General features: G+C 42.1%; 1 protein-coding gene across 1 annotated transcript in view; it reads left to right on the top strand.

Annotated features, from left to right (window-relative positions):
• The window catches only part of HEATR6 (HEAT repeat containing 6), a 31,417-nt gene extending 29,878 nt beyond the window's left edge, over window positions 1-1,539 (top strand). The window contains exon 20 of the mRNA XM_006924934.3: window positions 206-1,539. Within this exon, the coding sequence (XP_006924996.2) occupies window positions 206-747 (542 nt within the window). The 3' untranslated portion in view covers window positions 748-1,539. The remainder of the gene's footprint in view (window positions 1-205) is intronic.
• Window positions 1,540-19,886: the final 18,347 nt, after the last annotated feature.

Below are 19,886 nucleotides of genomic sequence, written 5' to 3'. Positions count from 1 at the left end.
AAGAGAGAAGTTTGAGTCGGTACTTGGCCACTTACGTAGGATCCCACAGTTAATCATTCACCACTCTGATTCTATAGGATTATTGCAAGAATTAAAACATAAACTAACGAGCACTAGTGTCTGTGTGTTTTCTTCTGCCCTTCTCCCTCTCACCGTACTTACATCTAATCCTTCATTTGTTTAAATGACTGTGGATTCTTTCTAGGAACAGCCCCGTGGACCTCCCAGGCCTACAACGCCCTGACGTCGGTTGTGACATCATGCAAGAACTTCAAAGTGCGCATCAGATCTGCCACTGCCCTTTCCATCCCGTGCAAGAGAGAGCACTATGGGTCTGTTGACCAGTATGCTCAGATCTGGAATGCACTGGTCACTGCCTTACAGAAGAGCGAAGACACCACAGACTTTTTGGAATTCAAGTACTGTGCTAGCCTACGGACCCAAATCTGCCAGGCGCTGATTCACCTCTTGAGCTTGGCCAGTGCCTTAGACCTGCCCTGCATCCAGAAAACCCTTGAAGTGAATGGAGACATGGTCCAGTCCTATATCCTACAGTTTTTAAAATCAGGAGCAGAGGGAGATGACACCGGAGCACCCCACAGCCCACAGGAAAGAGACCAGATGATCAAAACGGCCCTGGAGCACTTAAGCAGTGTCCAGGTCTTGGCTGGTGACACAGCCAAAAGGGTCATCATGGACTTTTTAGAAGATATCCTGACCATTTATTTTGATTCATCTGGATCATAAATAGCACTTCTAGGATTAAGAAATCGGTGAATATTTCACCACACTTTCCAGGGGTCAAGTGATAACAGGAAGGTGGGAGCTTTTGAGCATCTGAGGTGTGGGATTTAATCTTCAGGACAGAAGTAATCCATCCATTATTTATTTAGAATGGGTTACCAGCTATGTAAGTTTTTCTAAAAGTACTCAACCACTTCAGAGGTGGTTCTGCTGCATTGGCCATGATCGGATTGTTGGACCCTTTGACCCATGCAGTCAGGAGCTAAGGAGTTGAGCTGTGGTGTGGGCTGAGCAGACTGGGGAGTTGTGAAGGGTGTTTAGTCTCAGAAGATTTTTTAAAAAGCAGCAAAAGGATTTAGGAATTAGAATATTATATATTGTGTCTGTGAGAATTGTCTTTCTTTTGTAATAAACTAATGAAAAATAGTCTGCCCATAATCTGCATTGATAGAGAGCTGTGAGCCATGCTGATGTTCAGCCAGTATGCACTGGTAACAGCTACACTGGTTGCTAAAATACTGAAACTTTTCCTTGTAGGTTGGTAAATAGCTGCTGTGCTGAACTCCCCAAGTACCCACTCTGATGCCCCTCCACGTCTCTTGAAGGAAGCGGCTATTTACTTGTCATTTTCATAAAAGAAAAAATGTGGCATATGTAGTTTATTCCTGGTGCTTTGGGCTTTCACCAGTGAGTTTCCTGATAAAATATTTGTGAAATGACTTCGAATGGTTTCATTTGATAACTCACTCTTATCCTTTGCTCATCTTGAATAAAATCTAATTTTTTCTTTTTAAACCTTTTGCTTCTGTGAAGCTTTCCAGGTCTTTGAAACAGATGTTAATGTTCATATGCAGGGGAAGACCAAGGATAAGCAATTATAGAAATTCCAGTAAAATTCTGTGAGTCCAGGCTACGGCTTCTGTCCTGATGGAATGTTGAATTGTTTTTTTATGTGGCATTGTGGCATTGTGGCATTGTGGCATTGTGGGCGTACACCATGGGTGGGAGCCCGGCTCAGACACCTTGGGCTGGTGCCTCAGTAAAGCTGCCATCATGAAAGGCAGCCATGCAGAGAATAGAGTTTGAATTTATTTGATGTAGAAATGAGAAAGTCTGACTCTGATTTAGAATTCTAATTAAGAATGCCAAATTCTGACCTGTCTTTTGATATTTTAAAAAAAAAAAAATTGACAAGGGGTCATCCTGGCACAGATGGCTAGCGCTTTTTATTTATTAAACTGACAATATTATGAATTATCACTTATCTTCCTATATGAATCTTTCCTGTGACCATTAAAGGAAACACACTAATTCCTAACCAATCACTGTAAACTCATGGAAGGCATACATCGTAACCTTTTTGTGATAGTAGTGAAGCGGATGTCTTAAGGTGATTACAGGGCAGACAGAACCCTCCCATAGAACACAGTCAATGACTTCTGGATTTTGATCTTTGTACATGAATCCAAACCGGGAGCAGAACCTCACCATCTTTCCACCATAAAAAAATAAGTGGACCGTAGTTACTCTGGTTTATTCAGCCTTCACTTCATTAATGCAGTATAGAGATTAAGAGCCTAGGCTTAAATCCTGGCTCTGCCGCTCTGTGTGAACATTACTAACCCTCTTGTACCTTAGTTTTCTCATCTAAGTGGGGATAATAGTCCCTACCTCATAAAATGTTATAACGGTTAAATTTGTTAATACATGGAAAGTTCTTAGGATAGCTTCCAGTACTCAATAAATATTAGCTATTTATTTTCCTTGAATTTTTAGAACACTAGGCAGAAATACTGTCAACACACCATGAGCTTTCATGATGACAAACAGCTGGATTCCCTGACTGCACTTACGAGATGTTAGCTTGGATGCCTCAGGAACCTGGATCCAGTAGTGTGGAGAGGCACTACCCCAAGACCTCTGTAGCCAGAAATGGCCCTCCATCTTGACTCCACAGATTCCTCATGGGCAAGGGAAAGGACTACAAGTAAGAGAGGCCACACACTTAACAAGGGTGTCGTATCTGTTGTCCTAGTTCTGCCTCATCCCTGAATACCAGTCTTTAGAAATTACAGACCAAGTTTACACAAGCTTTGAAATTACACCTGGTTTTTAAAGGACAACTCTGCTACTTAGTAACAAAGTCCTTGGGCAAGTTACCTGACTTATCTGTAAAACTGGCTAACAATACCTCATAGAGTTTCAGGAGTAGGTCACATGTGTAAAGCATCTGGCTGGGAGCTGGCACAGAGCAGGTGTTCAGTAATAAGTGGTACCCTCATTACACTTTGGTGTCCTCCTTGGGCTTGAATGTCTGTCTCCTCATTACATCATTGGAGTGGGATCTTGGGGAAGGAGCATCTGCTTTCTAGTATAGATCTTGAGTCCTCAGGTCTAAACTAAAGGGATCCTTGGCACTCCAGTGGACAAGGACCTTATATTAGAGTTGGGGCCAAGATATCAAATATTGAGCTTTCATTTGCCCTTTCTGTCCAACACACCTGAGGACTATAATACTGCTATCGGTCACAGTAGCTCACTGGACTAATGGGGCCCAGGAGGGAGGTGGTGGTGGTACAACTTCTCTGGGGACATAATTCAAACCAGGAGCAGCCTGTATCATTTGCAAAAGCCCTTTCTTGGAAATTATTGCTCTACAATCTATCCATGACTAATGCAGATTTACTGTAGGTATGCAGGCATTTTCTTGAATGAGAAGTATTGTGAACAAAATATTACCACATTAATAGGTCAAAGAAGAAAACCAGAATGGTCATTTTTATGGATGCTGAAAGAGAATTTGATAAAACTCAATCTCCTTGTTTGATCAAAATTATTTTTTTAAAGGAATTTAAAAAGCTACTTCATTCACATAAGACATATCTATCTTAATAGTGATTTTTCTAAAAAAGTCAGAACCAAGACAAGCAAGCCTGTCATCACCACTATTACCTAACATTGTTTCAGTTCTAATCGCCAATGTGATTAAATAAAACAAAAGTAGAATTTTTCAAAAAAATTTTTGAAAGAGAAGTTCTAAATTATCACGGAGCATCAGTCTGTGAGACTGAATTCTCAAATCATTATTTGCAGAAAATCAAGAAAATCAACTCAGAAAATAGTAGAACTAATAAAAGTTCTGTAACGTAGCTGGTTACAAAATAAATATGCCAAAATTAGTAGCTTTTCTTTGTATCGGCAAAAGCCAACTCAATTTTTTTGATGTTAAAAATCCCATTCACAATAGTAATAAAAATAATAAAATACCTAGGAATAAATTTGACCAAAGCTCATATGTGAAAAATAAAATTTTTTGAAGATCATAAAAGAAGACCGGGCAGAGTGGGGGGAAGGAGGGAGGCTCAACCACGTTCCTAGATAGGACTAAATATTATAAAAAGACCACTTTTCTTTATATATATATCAGTGTAAATTCCTGTCAAAATCAAAATAAGATTTTTTTAAATGACAATAATTCTAAGGTTCACCTGAAATATGAATGCAAAAATTCAAACAAAGGAATCAGGCTTTTAGCCACCATACATACTGTGGAAAAGAGAATTTCTCCCTAAATTTGTATGCCCTGAGAGAGCATTTTTCAGCCTTTGTAAATCTGTGCTCCTGATTATTACATAAAAATCCATCTCTCGTTCTCTGTCCCGTCCTAACTCCACCTTGTCTCTCCTACTGACCACCGAAGCTACTGGGCCTGGACTAAATGCATGGAGCAGGGATCTCAGAAAGGAAAGGAAACAGAAAGATTGGGGAAGGAAAAGAGAACTCAGAGCACCACCAAACGGGAAGTAAGTTTACCTTTTTAACCCTCTGGTATCTTCAGGACTGGACTCTAAGACAAACAGGAAACCTGGACCTGCATGCCAGATGCAGACAGAAAGAATTCCCAGAGAAGCTCTCTACTTCTAGTCCTAGGGAGGAGCAAAAGGTCCTGTACAGGTCAGGGAGGGTGGGGAAAATACCTGTTTGTTGCTTCTCTTCTCCCCCATACCAGCTCCTTGGCAATCTCATTGGAGCAGTGGCTGTCATTGCCTAAAATTTCAGGGAGGGGCACTCTTGCCGCTGACCAGAGAACATGTGGTCCCAACAGCAAGGGAATAGGAAATGATGCTCATTGCTTTATCTCCCCCCCACTTCTTAGTTGACCTCTTAAGTATAGTAACATTTTCTCAATAGAACTCTGAAACCAGAGGGAAATTTGAAACTTTGGGAATGAAGGAAGAGCAACAGAGATGGGAAATATTTGTGTGAATATAATAGACTGCTTTCTCCGTTTTAAGCTCTTCATAACATGTATAATCAGTGAGAGCAAAACTTGCAACATTGTCTGTTGGGCTTTTCAGTGAATGCAGATATAGTACATGAAAATTACAAATGTTGTAATTACATATGTTAAAGTGTAAAGGGATCTATGTAGTTGTAAGATTTCTACATTTCACTTGAAGTGATAAAATATGAATCCTAAACAGATTATGAAAAGTTAAGTATTTTGTAATTCCTAGAGTGACCACATTAAAAAATTGCACAAAAAGATTTAGTAAAAAACTCAATAGATACATTAAAATGAAATACCAAAAAAAAATCCAAATAATCCTAAAGAAGACCAGGAAAGGGAAAACAGGAATGAAAAACATAGGGAACAAATAGAAAACAAATAATAAGATAGTAGACCTAAATCTAAACATGTCAACAAGTACATTACATTTAAAAGGTGTAAATATACTAATTAAAAGACAGATTGTCAGAATGTAAAAAAAAAAAAAATCCAAGACCCAACTATATGGTATTTATTAGAAACCCGTTAAATAGTGTAGGTTAAAAATAAAAGGACAAAAAAAAGAAAAAAAAAAAAACCCCCAAAAACAAAAAACCCTACACTATGCAAATACTAATCAAAAGAAATCTGGAGTAGCTATATTAATATCAGACAAAATAGACTTCAGAGCAAGGAAATTGCATAACGATAACAGAGTTGAGTCACAAAGAGGACATAACAATCCTAAATGGCTATATACCTAATAACAGATCTTTAAAATACATGAAGCAAAAACTGATAGAACTAAAAGATGGTGAGTACTTATAGTTGGGGACTTCAATACTCACTCTTTTCTCAGTGACTGATAGAGCAAATAGATCATATTCTGGATCATGAAACAAATATCAACAAATGTACAGGAATTGAAATAGAAAGTGTCATCTCTGACCATAATGGAACTAAACCAGAAATCAATAACTGGAAAATCTCCAAGTATGTGGAAATTTAATAACACATTTCTAAGTAATCCCTGGGTTAAAGGGGAAATCTCAAGGGATATTAGAAAATTGGAAATTAGAAAATATTTTAAACTGAACTAAAATGAAAATACAACGTATCAAAATGTGTAGGTACAGCTAAAAGCAAGGCCTGGATGGAAATTTATAGCATTTGGTGATTGTTTTAGAAAAGAAGGGTCTCAAGAATCCAGAAAAATAAAGTATAACTAAATCAAGCAGAAGGAAGAAAGTTAGGCTGAGTGAAAGAAGCAGCTCACAAAAGCTTCCCTACTGTATGATTCCCTTTACATGGCATTATGGAAAAGGCAAATTTATAGGAACAAAACAGTAGTTGCCAGGAATTGGGGTGGGGGAAGGATTTGACTACAGGAAAGCATGAAGGAGTTTTTTGAAGATGATGGAAGTGTTTGGAATCTTGACTGTGGTGGTGGTTACATAAATCTATGCATGTGACAAAAATAGATATGGAATAAGTCTATTTTATTGAAATAATACTGTAGCAGATAATAATTTTTAAAAATCACACACAGTCTCTCAATCTCTCTCACTAGACAAACTGTGTCTTATTGTCCAGTTTGAGTATTCACAGTTGACAGTGTGCCAGGTATAGTCACACTATATTTTTTAAATGGATGAAAGCCATTCATTCAGAATGACTCTCTGGTACTCAAAAGATGGTGTCTATCTTTTGCCTAACTATATGGTAATAATTAACATTTATTGGCTGCTTTTTATTTACCAAGCATAGAACAGATCAGAGATGCATTATTATAATACATTTATAATTCTTAGACCATTCTATTAAATACAAGAATATATTTTGTAGCTAATTTATTACTTATACATTTCAACTCTTTTCGGGTCTCTGATTCTTTTGGCAAGCAATCTGGTTGTGTAGGTAAATTATAGCAATGTAGGGCAATGGCCAGCAGATGGAGACAGAGAACACAAAATCATTTCAGACTCAGGTCATTTACCAAAGTTGTCATAAGTCTCAGGAGCTGCGGCACCTGGATATGAGGTTGCATTCTTGATGACATTGGTTCTCGAACCTGACTGTACATTGGAATTACCTGGGGAGATTTTAAAAATACACATTCCGAGGTTAGCAGTCTGGGGTATAGTCTTGTCATTGGAATATTTAAAATCTGCACAAGTGATTGTAATTACAGCAAAGTTTGAGACTCACTACTTTAGAGCAGGCAATAGCAATGGGTCTCAAGCTGGTGTGTTTCAGGATCACATGGAGAACCTGCGAAACACAGAGACTTAGGCTGTTGTAGTCGTCATCTTTCTGAGAACCAGTGCAGACTGAAATGATAATGTATTAAACTTAAGATAGTTAAATACATAATCAGGACTAAATCTGATACAGTCTCATAGTAGATTCTCATACTCCAGGCATCATATGTTTAAGAAAATTTGATAGGAAGAAAATTTAAATGAAGAGAATACTAACCACGAACTTAATTATTTACCCTGGAAATGGAAAGAAAATCAGCTGGGCCACCCCTGCACTGTCCTGTGGAACACAGGAGGGGCCCCAACGCTGGGCCAGCTGGTTTTTTCCTTTCCCAAAGAGTAGGGTGTCAGGTTCCAGAAGTTCATAGTCATGTTTGGTCCTTCCGTGGCAGGGTGTTAGGGAAAAGTAGAGCTGCTCAGGCAACGGGATGCCCAGCCTCGATGGGGTACATTCCCCAAGTTTGTCTTCACTTTTGTTCGTGAAAGTGTTTAAATTATTTTAATATTAGAGCCAGCATAGATTAATTTTCTAAATAACATTTACTGGTTTTCTGTATCATAAAAGTAATGAATCTTCATTGTGGAACTTTTGGGGAAAAAATAAAACAGTAAGTATGTGTAAGTAAAAATGACGAGATAATTGCTTTTATTGTTTTGATATGTTTCATTTCAGACGTTTTTCATGACCCATGTATATGTAAGTATGAGTATCCACTATACGTGTGGACTCATACACACTCCAAATGTGTGTGCACGTGTGCTCACATGAGCACTCTTCCATTGTAATTATGGGAAATTTGTCTATCAAATTGTGATTATAACCTATATGCATTTTGTAGATGGCTATTTTACTTAATAATATATCATGAGCACTAAAATATTCTTCTAAAACATGACTTTAATAACTTGATAATAATCCATAGTATCAATATACCATAATTTAACCAGTTCTCTATTGAACATTCTCAATTGTTTGTTGATTTACATGCAAGTCTTTAATAGTTGTTAGAATTTTATTTGGATGTGTGACATGAGGCAGACATGTAACTTTATGTCTTTCCGAGTAGTTAGCCAATTGTCTCTGCACCACTGATTTGTTAATCGGACCATCCTTTCTCTGGTCTGACGTGCCTCTGTGCTCTGACACTACATTCTTCTATTCCTGCAGAGCTGTGTGGGCTTCCTAGTGCATTCATCCCATTGCTCATCTATCTAATGCTAGTCCCAAACGTCATCAGTTATTGGGCTTTACAGCAGAAAGTTCGGTAGCCAGATGACTAACTAGACAAAGGGGGTTTGTTGGGAGACGGGGCCAGTGTGGGGGTGAAGTAGAAATAGTGAAGCATACCTAGCAGAGGTAGCTGCTTGGGCAGGGCTTGGGAAGGGACTGAAGTGCGGAGATTTGGAGACATGGTGTTTTGTTGGAACACAGAGCTTTTTTTTTTTTTTTTTTTTTTCAGTGGGAAGGTATCCCAGAACAGAGCACAGGAAAGCTAGGTCATATGGTAAAGGCCAGTTTATCGTAAATATATCTTGATCTTAAGTTTGAGAACTGCTATGTCCCCTCTTACCTGCAAGGCACTTCTTCAAATAAGGCACAGAGACGCCAAGGAGAATGACCCGGTGTCAATAAATACATCCCAGAGGTGATTGATACTATAGTAAAATCTGGGGACCATTATGAAGAGTTTTATTTCCCTAAAAGTTTTCATCGAACTATATTCACTATGTAGTAATAATCATCAAGATTAAACCGTATCCCAGAAGGCATCTGAATGTAATCATGAGGTGCTCCTTGATACTTTTATAAAAATCTAGAGAACAAATCTACATCTTCATGGAAGCCAGAACTTTAGTTTTATCTGAACTTTTATTAAAAAATCAGGAACTGCTTATTGTACTTATTTCTGAGGTTCTGCAAAGAAGTGATTGCTGTTCCATTTCCCCAGGCAAAGTGCAGTGTGTGTGTGTGTGCGTGTGTGTGTGTGTGTGTGTGTGTGTGTGTGTGTTATTAAAAAATCAGGAACTGCTTATTGTACTTATTTCTGAGGTTCTGCAAAGAAGTGATTGCTGTTCCATTTCCCCAGGCAAAGTGCAGTGTGTGTGTGCGTGCGTGTGTGTGTGTGTGTGTGTGTGTGTGTGTGTGTGTGTGTGTGTGTGTAGGGGGCAGCTACCACACAGGGCATTCTCCAGCCTTTTTGACAGCTCAGGAGCCAGGAAGCTTTCCTTAACCTGTCCTGCACCTTGCCTCTCAAGGCTCATGTGGCACCTGGGCCTGGGATAGCTCTACCGTGCCAGGTCTCTCCCCTCATCTCACCCCTGCACACCCAAACATACACATGCAAGAACGTGACCCTTCCCAAGAAGACACTAGGGCATTTTACTCACCTTCATATCCCCAGTACCTAGCACAATGTCTGGCACACGGTAGGCAATCAATAAACAATTACTAGGTTGAACTAAACCTTGCAAAAGCCTCCATATGTCAGAATTATCAAGAGTTGAAAGCTCTGTTTATTCCTGCATATTCTTTCTCAGGGACTGGTGGATCACAAAGAGCATCCATCCTGCCAGTCCTTGTCTCAGTGACCATAGTCACTCTGAAATGAGCTGCCAATGTTGGGTAAAGCCAGAGCTCAGTATCTGCAGGTGGCCCTGCCTCTGCCGAGGTCCACCCCGCCCTGCAGTTCTGACTGGTACAGACCATCCCATGCCTCCCCAGGCTGGCTGAATGCTCTGCATGCACACCCTTGCCTCGTTACAGGGTTGTAGAAGCCATCAGTTCTACCCTGGGATATAGCTTATGGCTTAGAAAGGAGGCAGTCGGTGCAGTGCTTCTCAAACTTTCACATGGACAGGATCCCTTGGAACCCTGTTACAATGCAGATTCTGATCCAGTAGGTCTGGGGTGGGGCCAAGATTCTACTCCTCTAACAAGCTCCTGGGTGATGTCCATGTTGTGATCTCTGGCTCATCCTTTGACTAGCAAGGGGTAAGAATGCTGCCGGTCTGCCCAGTTGTCCGAGATAGCAAAGCAATGCAAATACGGGAAATAACTGAGTTATTTAGTCACAGTCCCCTCTTCTTAAGTCAGCTTCTGTAATTTCATGTGTGTAGGCATCCTCCACAGGCCCCCGAGTCTTCTATTTCTTTCTGTACCCCAACGAGGTACTAAGAACGGTGCCTGCATGCAGTACCACGGAGAGTACATTGAAGTGGAAAGGAAACTGAAATAGGTATTAGGTGATACTCATGCCAGTCCCAGCTCTGAAGGTTCCAGAGGCTCTCTGGGCCTCTGTTTTCTTTTCTATAAAGTGGGGCGAATGGTGCTCAGCCTGGCTGATTGTTTCAGGAAGAGAGTGTGTCAGAATCGATTTCTAACTCAGGCTCTTCCATATTCTGGCCGAGTGACCTAGGAAAAATTACTCTGAGGTTGACTTTACCCATCTGTAAGCTGGAAGGGAAAAAGTATATATGGGATATATATGTAATGCCTGGCATCTACTAGATACACAACAAATGTTAGATCTCTTCTCTGTTCAAAGGACTGTTGTAAGGATTTAAAAGCCCCTTCTCAGTAAGGCCTTCCTGGCCATCTCTATCCAAAACATGAGCCCCCAACATTTTATTGCCTCCTTGTCCATGTTCCACATTTTCCCCTTATTGCTCATCACTATCTAACATTTCACTTATCTATCTGGTTTATTGACTCTCTCCCCGACCAGAATGACTAGACTACAAGGCAGAGGATTTGTGTCTGGGTGGTTCACTAATGTATGCCCGGTACCTAAAACAGGGCCTGGAACATGAATCTCTCTCGAATGTATGGCATGGCAGTGTTTTGCATATTCTGCTATTGTGTTCACAGAGTCTATGTCTTCCCACACCTCCGAAACCAGTATAATACACATGGAATGGGCATAAAGCTGTTAGAGAGCAGCGCCCCAGCAAGAAACAGTCCAAGTCGAGGCCACAGGGATGACATGAGACAAGGGAATAGCTTATAGTGGGAGGCATGGAGCAATCAACGTAGTCAAGAGCTGCTGGGTAATAACGGGGAGTCTTCTGGGCGGCCCTCACACAGAATATTGTTTCTTTCTTGCTTTCCGCCTTACCCTGAGCACAATGATTGAATCTTCCTTCCTCATAAACCAACCGAGTCCTTAAGAAAGCAATTTATGAGGTGTTAATGCTTGGCCTACAGAATTCATCTCAACCGCTTTCCACGGTGGCCTCGGCTTTCCCGTTTCCTCGCTTTCTTGGTTTATTAGGGCTGCTATCGGCTTCCGTAGGCCAAGTCTCTATGATCAGTGCTCTCCGTATGACATTCTCTCTCCCGGCTCTGAGCATGATTTAATATTCACCCAGCACTTGGGTTGGAGGTGTCCTGTGCTCTGAGCCCTGTCTCAGGCCCCACAGGGGATAGCACAGGATAGTGGAACAGAGCACAGGTCAGGTGGTTCTGGGTTCAAATCCTGAGTTCACGAATTACTAGCTAGCTATGCATTTCTAGTTGACTTATCTGAGTCTCAGATTAGCAAAAATTTGAGAGTTATTACAACATCCGAGCGCAACAACAGACTTCTTAAAGGAATCGGAAAGATTGCAAGATAATGGAAAATGATTTTCTCACTAGAGATTTTGATTTATTTTTAATGATTTGCTTATGTAGCCCCCACACTTCTGGCCATACCACATGCTGGGGGAAAGTGCCGTGTATTATATCTAGCCTCTGGCTCTAGGTGTCTCCCACAGTCTGTGGTCACTTGTCCAGATGGTTTTAAACTCAAGGACAGGTGTTTCTGGGTCAATGTCTTTCCATTCCTCTTACAATTCCAAAGTCTTGCTTTGTTTAAGACCTTGGTGTTCCCATGCCACATTCCTAATGCTTTTATCATTTATTTGCATAGCATGTCTTGGGACTTGTAAACCATAAATGTGCTAATGCTGTGCCAGTTCTGATCTGAAACAGGCCAGACAAGGTAAAAACGACAAAAAAAAGATGCCATAGTGCTAGGAAATGGTGGAAGCCAGGTAAGGGCTTAGTGAACTTAAACTCACTCGTTATACAGATGAGAGGAGGGAGAGACTGATGATCAGTGATGGAATTTGGTTAGAATCCAGGTCCCCAAGTCCCAAACCATTGTCATCTCTACACTATACTTCATCTGAAGTTTGCACAGAATCAAAGTCACCGTCTGCTTTTAGTGTAAGAGGTTTGCCTGCTTTGGAATCTCTTTCTAGCTGCAGGACTGAAAAAGTAAAATCAGAGACCAATGAAGAAGAGAAGGGGTCCTTCTGCATTTCTCTTTGCATGTGACCTCACTTTCTGTCCAGAATGACCCAGCTGTCAACGGGCTTGCTTGGCTCAAGGAAAAATCACAGATCTGTGAACTTCAGCAGAAGGTAGAGACCTCATATCGCTCAGTCAACCAGCATCTGGAGGGACTCTCCATTCTCTAGCGTTCCTAGTCCAGCTGCCTAATTTTATAGAACAGCTGAGTTCTATAGAGGAAGCGTGACTCACTTACGGTCGCCCAGCTAGTAAGCAGCAGTGCTGGGACCTGGATACAGGTCTTCTAGGTCCAAGCCCAGCACTCATTAAACAAAAAGTTTTTAAAATAAAATTCACGTTTAAACTTAGACCAACAGAACTATAGCATCCATGGGACCCTAATTAAAATTCATTTATTCAATCCATTCATTCAGCAAATATTGAGTGAGTGGGATAGGCCAACATATATTGACCAGGGATGCATGGTATGGTTGCCTAGCAGCACGAAGGAGCCACTTGAGGTTTGAGGCTGTGATTTTAAAGCGTGAGCCACCAGCATGGTTGCGCATTTTTCTCGAACCTCATTTAGCTACGCAGGGTCAGGCAGTAAGTGAGTGAGAGAGTTAGATCTAACCAGGGTTGTGGTTTTGCCAAAGAATATGAGGAAGCGAAAGGGGAGAAGAGAGAGTTGAGGGTATGCAATGATTAAGATGAATACTTACAGTATTTAAAAGTGAATTTTATTTTAAAAACATTTTTTGACTTCATAAAATGAATTTTGACACTGGGTTGTGCTGCCCGTTCAGGTTGAAATGATAGTATTGGCATCTTTGTTCAGAAGCTGTCTTAAGGGTGTTTGCCTGGGCTGGTTCAACTTGTAGATGGAGGAGGTTCTACTTGATTTAAATTGTTTGAGCCAGTGCTCGACCTGAGAGCCTCAGGACTTTCCTTCCTCCAGAAGGAGCCTTTTGAGACAAATCTAGGGGTCAGTCCAAAGCTCAGGAGCTGCAACTCAACTTATAAAGCCCTTTTATTGCATTGCTTGCATAAGTAAATAGTTGGCTTCCTATTTCAGGAAAGGACGTATTTGTTCTCAAGGCTACCTCGTGTCCCGGGCACCCACTGGGGTGCTGAAAAAGACAACTGCTCCCCTCCCGACATCGTTTTGAAGTAGCCACTGAGGCCAAAATACAAACCACACAACTTCACTTCTCAGTCTTGTATTCAGTCTGTCCCCCGCCTCATCGTAACACTTGCTGAGAATCTGGCCTCCTTTCCGCGCGTTGTAGGTGCCCGTGCAGACCATACGCATTACTTGGTTTTCCCTGATGTCAGCAGTGGTAATGATTAAGTGGAAACACCCCACCCCATTCAGATATCTCCCTTTCCCCTCCAGATGCCCGGATCCCCATTGTGAGCAAAAATGCAGTGCGCCTTCCAGTATTTCTTCCAGAACTTGTGGCTAAAGTATAAGTGAGGTAAAACAGTAAAAAGTAAATCCTTTCAACTTGAATCACGCCACCACCCTTCCAGCACTCCAAATGTCGTCCTGCACCCGACTCGGACGCGACAGTCCTTGGAAAAACCAGAACAGATATTCCACTGCCAAGTGGTACTAAACAATAACTGAAGGAATAAGCAAAGCGGAAATACGTGCGTATGTAAAAATTTATCAAGATGCACATTTCCAATGCGTACTCTTTACTGTATGTGAATTATAATCCAAAAGAAAAATTTTTAATAAAGCAGAATTCTAGATCATGTTCTTACTAGCATAGGATTTAGGAGTGGAGGGGCAAGCGAGAACGCTGTTGTTACCTGCTTTTGAGATCCCAGTGTTCTGGGCTGCCTTTGATAAGAGGACACCAAAATAGTGAAGAAGAATTGCCAGTTGTTGTTTCAAAAAGAACAATAAGAGGTAAGGCACCCCACCCCCTACTCTTGCCCTCACATTCTCAATCTCAACAAGAGATTTAAAAAAGAAAAGCCCAGGAAATTCCAAGCATGACTACCTCCCCAGATAAGACAGAAATGGAAGAAAACTAAACTTTTTAAAGTAAGCATTTGATCTTCATGCAAACATGGAGTTAATCTTGGGACAGTTAAGCACAATTACACAGATGAATTCATTGTGTGAAGTGGTCATTGAGCGTAGAGAATGTTAGTGCCAGTTCAGAGTCCAAGCTCTGTAGGGGTCATACCTGAATATGCTGAGTTGGGCACATGGAAACCTCAGTGTGCATTCAGGCTTGACTATTCTTTTTAATTTGTTTCAGAGTTGCTTGATGGGGTAGCTTCAGGAAATGCAAATTGAATGTCCATAGTGGTTTTTAAATATATGCAGGGTTTTGATGCATGTTAAACTGAAAACATAAATAAAAATCTTTGGACCTTTATTTACAAGTTTATTTTTTATAATCCTTTGCCCTTCAAATCAGCTTCTATACATACAGAGAGGATGCAAGCATTAGACTGGGCGTGATGGCAGCCAGGTTCTAGCTCCAGTTCTATCTCAAATTATCTGGGAGTCCTGGGTTACTTCCTTCCTTGCCTCTGGGCCTCCACACCTATGAGCTCTGGAGTTTAGACCAAACGGTCCAGCTCTCTAGTTCTGAGGCTGCAACTCAGTGGAGTTTGGAAATACCACTTCACCTCCAGGATTTTATTTTGAGCTAAAGGGAAATATTTTTACAGTGTAAAATGCATATGACTCTGCAGCCTCCTTGGCCTACCAAACCCACAAACATAGGGCCACAGCTGGAAAGAACTCAAGTCTTTTTTTAACAGCTGTCCCTGTTCCAACCAAGAGAAAAATATAAACTCATCAAGTATCATCAGCCATGGTGAATGTGTTAAATTCAGCACTGCAAAGGAACTACGTTACAGAGAGGAGTCTCTCTGTGTTTATAACCATAAAATATTTGCGCTGAAAGAGTTCTTAGCAAACAGGTAGGCCCAGAGAGGTTAAGCAACTTGCTCAAGATCACACAGACAGCAGGAGGGAATCAGGACCAAAATGTAGGTCTCCTCACTCCCAGCCTGGTCAGAACTCCTGCATGTGTCCTTCAGAGTTAGAAAAGCTCACCTTTTGAATTTGTCTTTCCATATTCACTTACACCCTTCACAGGGAGTGGAAATGTTGAATTTTATTTTTTAGAGCTAGATCTTGTTGAAATTCACTAGAGAAATGAATATAGATGAAAAACTCATAGTTGCCCAATCTATAGGACAGTTTCACAAAAGAAATGATGAAAGTCTTTGCTCGAAGCTGTCGCTGCCTCTTCACCAGAAGCAGAGTAATCAGGAGGCAAGAGAAGGACAGGGAGTCCCCAGACTCCTCAGGAACCCAGCAGGAGCAGCCTCAGCTGCAGCTGTCTGTGCCGACTTGCTAAGTTTTAACCAGAACAGGGTCCTGCCATGCTGATGGAGCTCGGGCCTATGGAAAACAATTTAGTTTTTAAGTAAAAAAAGAAACAAACCTGAGTATGTCCCACAATGTCCCCTGACCTTGCATCTTTGGGAAAGGGACTTCCATTTCTAGCATTCTCAAATATTTGAGCCTCCACGCACTTGTTTTCCAATGTCAGAGCTTACGTACTAGGCACCACACCTCTACGTAAATGCACTCGAATTCAGGGATCGAGTCTGCTACATGCACTCTAGGGAGGGAGGGCAGGGCCTGGAAGCAAAGCGGGGAACTGTCGGCTGAAGCTAAGCGAAGCTAGCATGTCGTGGTGGAAATAGCACAGAACCCAAAGAGCCAAGTTTCACTGCTATTGAGCTGTATGACTTGGGCAGGAAACTTATCTTTGTTTTCTCATCTGCGAGATGGGGAGAATCATATCTCCTAAAAGCATTGTTGAGGGAATTAAAGGAGATTTATATCTCTTCCTTTTCTCTGCCCCTTTCCTTAGCAGGATCTCTATTGAGAGATGCTGCCATTTCTTGAGCACCCACTGAGTGCCAGGCACCTATTAGATTATCTTATCCTCACAACTGAAAGTGTTTTCACTAATGTCAGACATGGAAAGATATGATACCCAAGGTAGGATGTCACTTGGACACCCAGCTCTTGGCCACCTCAAGCCGATTGTCACAATCACTTGTGAAGCAGTGGTATGGCATGTGGTTCACTGTATGCTCTCCAATGTCTTCTACTGGAGACGGAAGAGCTTCCATCTTCCCTTTCTTTCATTCCCAGTTCCCACCCTACTCCTAGTGTTATCTTCTCTAGATAACACTTATCCTTAACTCCTCTTAAGTAGGAAATGCGGCTTCTCCTATCTGAATGAGGAGAGGCCGCACTGGTCTTGGTGAGACATCACGTCTTCCATCCCTGCATGTTCCCTTCTCACCTTCCCCCTACACAGTCACACGTGTAGCTCATACCATCCTCATACTGGACAACGTGGGCTATTAACAAGGTTCAGGTGCAGAAGAAAGCGCTTGTCAGGTGTCAACCTGGCTCTGCCATCACTGTGTGACCTAAGCCAACCCAGTTTCTCTCTCTGAGCCTCAGTTTCCTCACTGGTAACAGGAAGGTTCTGGATGAGGTGCCTCTCAAGAGCCACTCCAGCTTGGCTAGTATGCGATGAGAGTTATCATTCATTAGAAAATGATTCTCCCAAATGTACGAGGACTCTTCCATCCATCCATTCTGGGTAGTTCAGACTTTCTTAAAAAAGATCTTGTTTTACCACGTTTTTGAGGCCTACTGCTACTCGGAGGCCAAAATTATCCCAATGTCAGCAACTAAAAGCAAATCAGATCAAAAAGCATCCCTGTGCCTCATCTGAACACAATTTCTGCTTTGAACCTTATGCCAAGTCTAGGGCTTATCAGCCAGAGTGTGTGTGAATTACCATATGAAAGAACTCTCTTGGATCGTATTGAAAAGAATCCTCTTTTCAATTTAGATAAGAAAAACACCCAGTTCTCCAGAAAATACATATAAATTCCTTTCTAAATGTCCAAAGAGATTTATGTCCATGGAAGATGTAATTATCTTCTCCTAGGATAAAGGAATCTTCCAGCTATGAGGAAGAGCCAAGAACCCAGAATGTTCTGCTTGAGACTGCAGCAGGGCCACCACAGACTGTCCAAGCTGTTCTCTGTACAAGGGTGCTCAGCTGATGGGGGTGTGGGTAAGGGATTAGAGGCGGATGGCTTAAATCCAGCCTGCACTCCACTAGCCAAGCCATGTGCTCAATGCAAGATCATGTCAGTTCAAGGAGGTGCACCTTTCTGTCATTCAGCAAAGGCACTGTATATGTTAGCAGGCAGCCCCCAGCAAGGAAAAATAGCTCTTTGCTTACAGATACATCATCTCCCAAAGGCTCATGGCAAGAGTAGATGGCAGAAAAGCAGACGTGAAGGCTGGGTTGTAGGCGGGTATGAGGAGAAGCTCCCCTCGGAGACCATCTGGGTGTCTAGAGGGGCTTATAACCCAATGCCTCCCAGCTGGCTTCCAAAACAACACAGTTCTGAGAAGAGCCCAGTAACAGATGGCTCCTTGCTCCTCCCCATCCTTCACTACTCCTCATTAGGGCTCAGCTCAGCTCAGCCTTCCCTGGCCTCCCGGCCTGTGCCAAAGTCCGTTATAGGTTCTCAGAGCAGCTTTGTTTTTCTTTGTCAACACCCATATTGCACACTCATGTGTAAGTAATTTGATTTGCCTGCATCTCCTCTACTAGACTGTAAGCTGTGTGAGGGCTGTGTGAGGGCAGACAGTGTTGGGTTTTGCTCTTGTGTCTTCAGCACAGGGTCTGGGACACAAAGCAGGAGCTATGAATAGATGAAAAGGTGAAAATTAAAGGGCATGGGCCTTGCATTTCCATATCTTTTCCTACCAGGCCTAAGGGCTATTTGGGCACAGTAATACACAGTCTTCATGACCTAAGCCCTGTGCCCAGGCCCAGGGGACATAGAATAGAAAAGACTACCTAACCTTGGCCTGGCATCCAAAACACACTAATAAAAACACAGCTTCCCGAATCTCACCCTAGGAGATTTGGGCATCTAGGATTTGTATTTTTCACAAGGTGATGCTAAACCACCTATCAGGGTTGAGAACCCACAGATACTGTTGCAATAGATATAAGAAACCTTATATACGAAACCAAAGGAACCTGTGGTCCAACCTGAAGTTTCATGGAAGGCATTCTGGTGGAGATGATGCCTCAGCCAGGTCTTGATGATTGACAAAAGTGAACGATGTGAAGAAAGGCGAGAAGGGCATTCTGAGTCAAAGGAACAGCATCAACAAAAACAGACAGGACACTACATGGGATGCATTTACAGGGCTGGGCAGTGGGATCGAATCAAAATGATGAGAATCAGGCTCCTGGTAGAAAATCAAGCATAAGTCACCTCTCATTCACCTGGGCTTCCAGAATCCTCCTGGGTAGGAAGCCCATATTTTAGCAACGCACAGAGGATTTCCTCTATTATCTGTGCCCCCCATTTGTAATGCAAGCTGCACTCCTATTTTTAGTTCCATTTACATTGCTTTTTTAAATCTTCTTTCTCTAGTGAGACTGTGGCTTAACAAATAGCCCTCCGAGCTCAGTTCCATCAGGGCAGTATTGTCAGAGGCTTTCCTGATGAATAGACTTGACTTAAGGACTATCCTGGCTGGAAATAAGAGATTACTGAAGCTGACAAAATGGCAGCATCCACAGCCTACGTCTCCAGCCATGCTCATCAACGTGTCAGAAAACGGTCATTTTACTTGATGTAAAAGCAATGTCTGAAGCATAAAAATCAGGCCCCAGAGGGGCCTGTGCATCACCTCTTTTGGGCCCAGAATTAGGGAGGAGAGCGAAGAGGGGGGTGCATGTGGGATGAGAGGGCAGATCTTCAAAGACCTGCCCTCACTGGAGAGGGAACAATTCACAAGCTGGTGCTTCAGGCTGTAGGAATGACTTCTTATGCCCCAGTTCCTGTCCATTCTTCTCCATCTTTCCATTGCCTCCTCTCTCCCTGCTCCCCTCCTACACGGTTGGTCAGGGAACCCCGGGTGGGTTGGCAGGCCAATGCTCCTTCTTTTTAAATTTTTTCTGATGCTCCCTCTTAATTGGACTTTTTAAACTGGGCTTTCCTAATGTGCCTGGCTATTGCCTGGACAGGTGTTTTTTTTAAGACCAGCGAATATTTTCCCTCTCTATTTGGACCAGGTGGCCTCTAGGAAGCAACGGGGATCTGAAGTTCTCAGCCTCTCCACCCAGCTGCACATCCAGGCGCCTTCTGAGCAATGCCCCATGCCACAGTTCAGTGCCACCCCACCGAAGCCTGAACTATCTTGTCTGCTGTGCGGTTATAAATTAATCTCTTGTCA

Source organism: Pteropus alecto, unplaced genomic scaffold (assembly GCF_000325575.1).
Source record: "Pteropus alecto unplaced genomic scaffold, ASM32557v1 scaffold98, whole genome shotgun sequence".
Lineage (NCBI taxonomy): Eukaryota > Metazoa > Chordata > Mammalia > Chiroptera > Pteropodidae > Pteropus > Pteropus alecto.
This window is presented reverse-complemented; position numbering and strand designations above follow the sequence as displayed.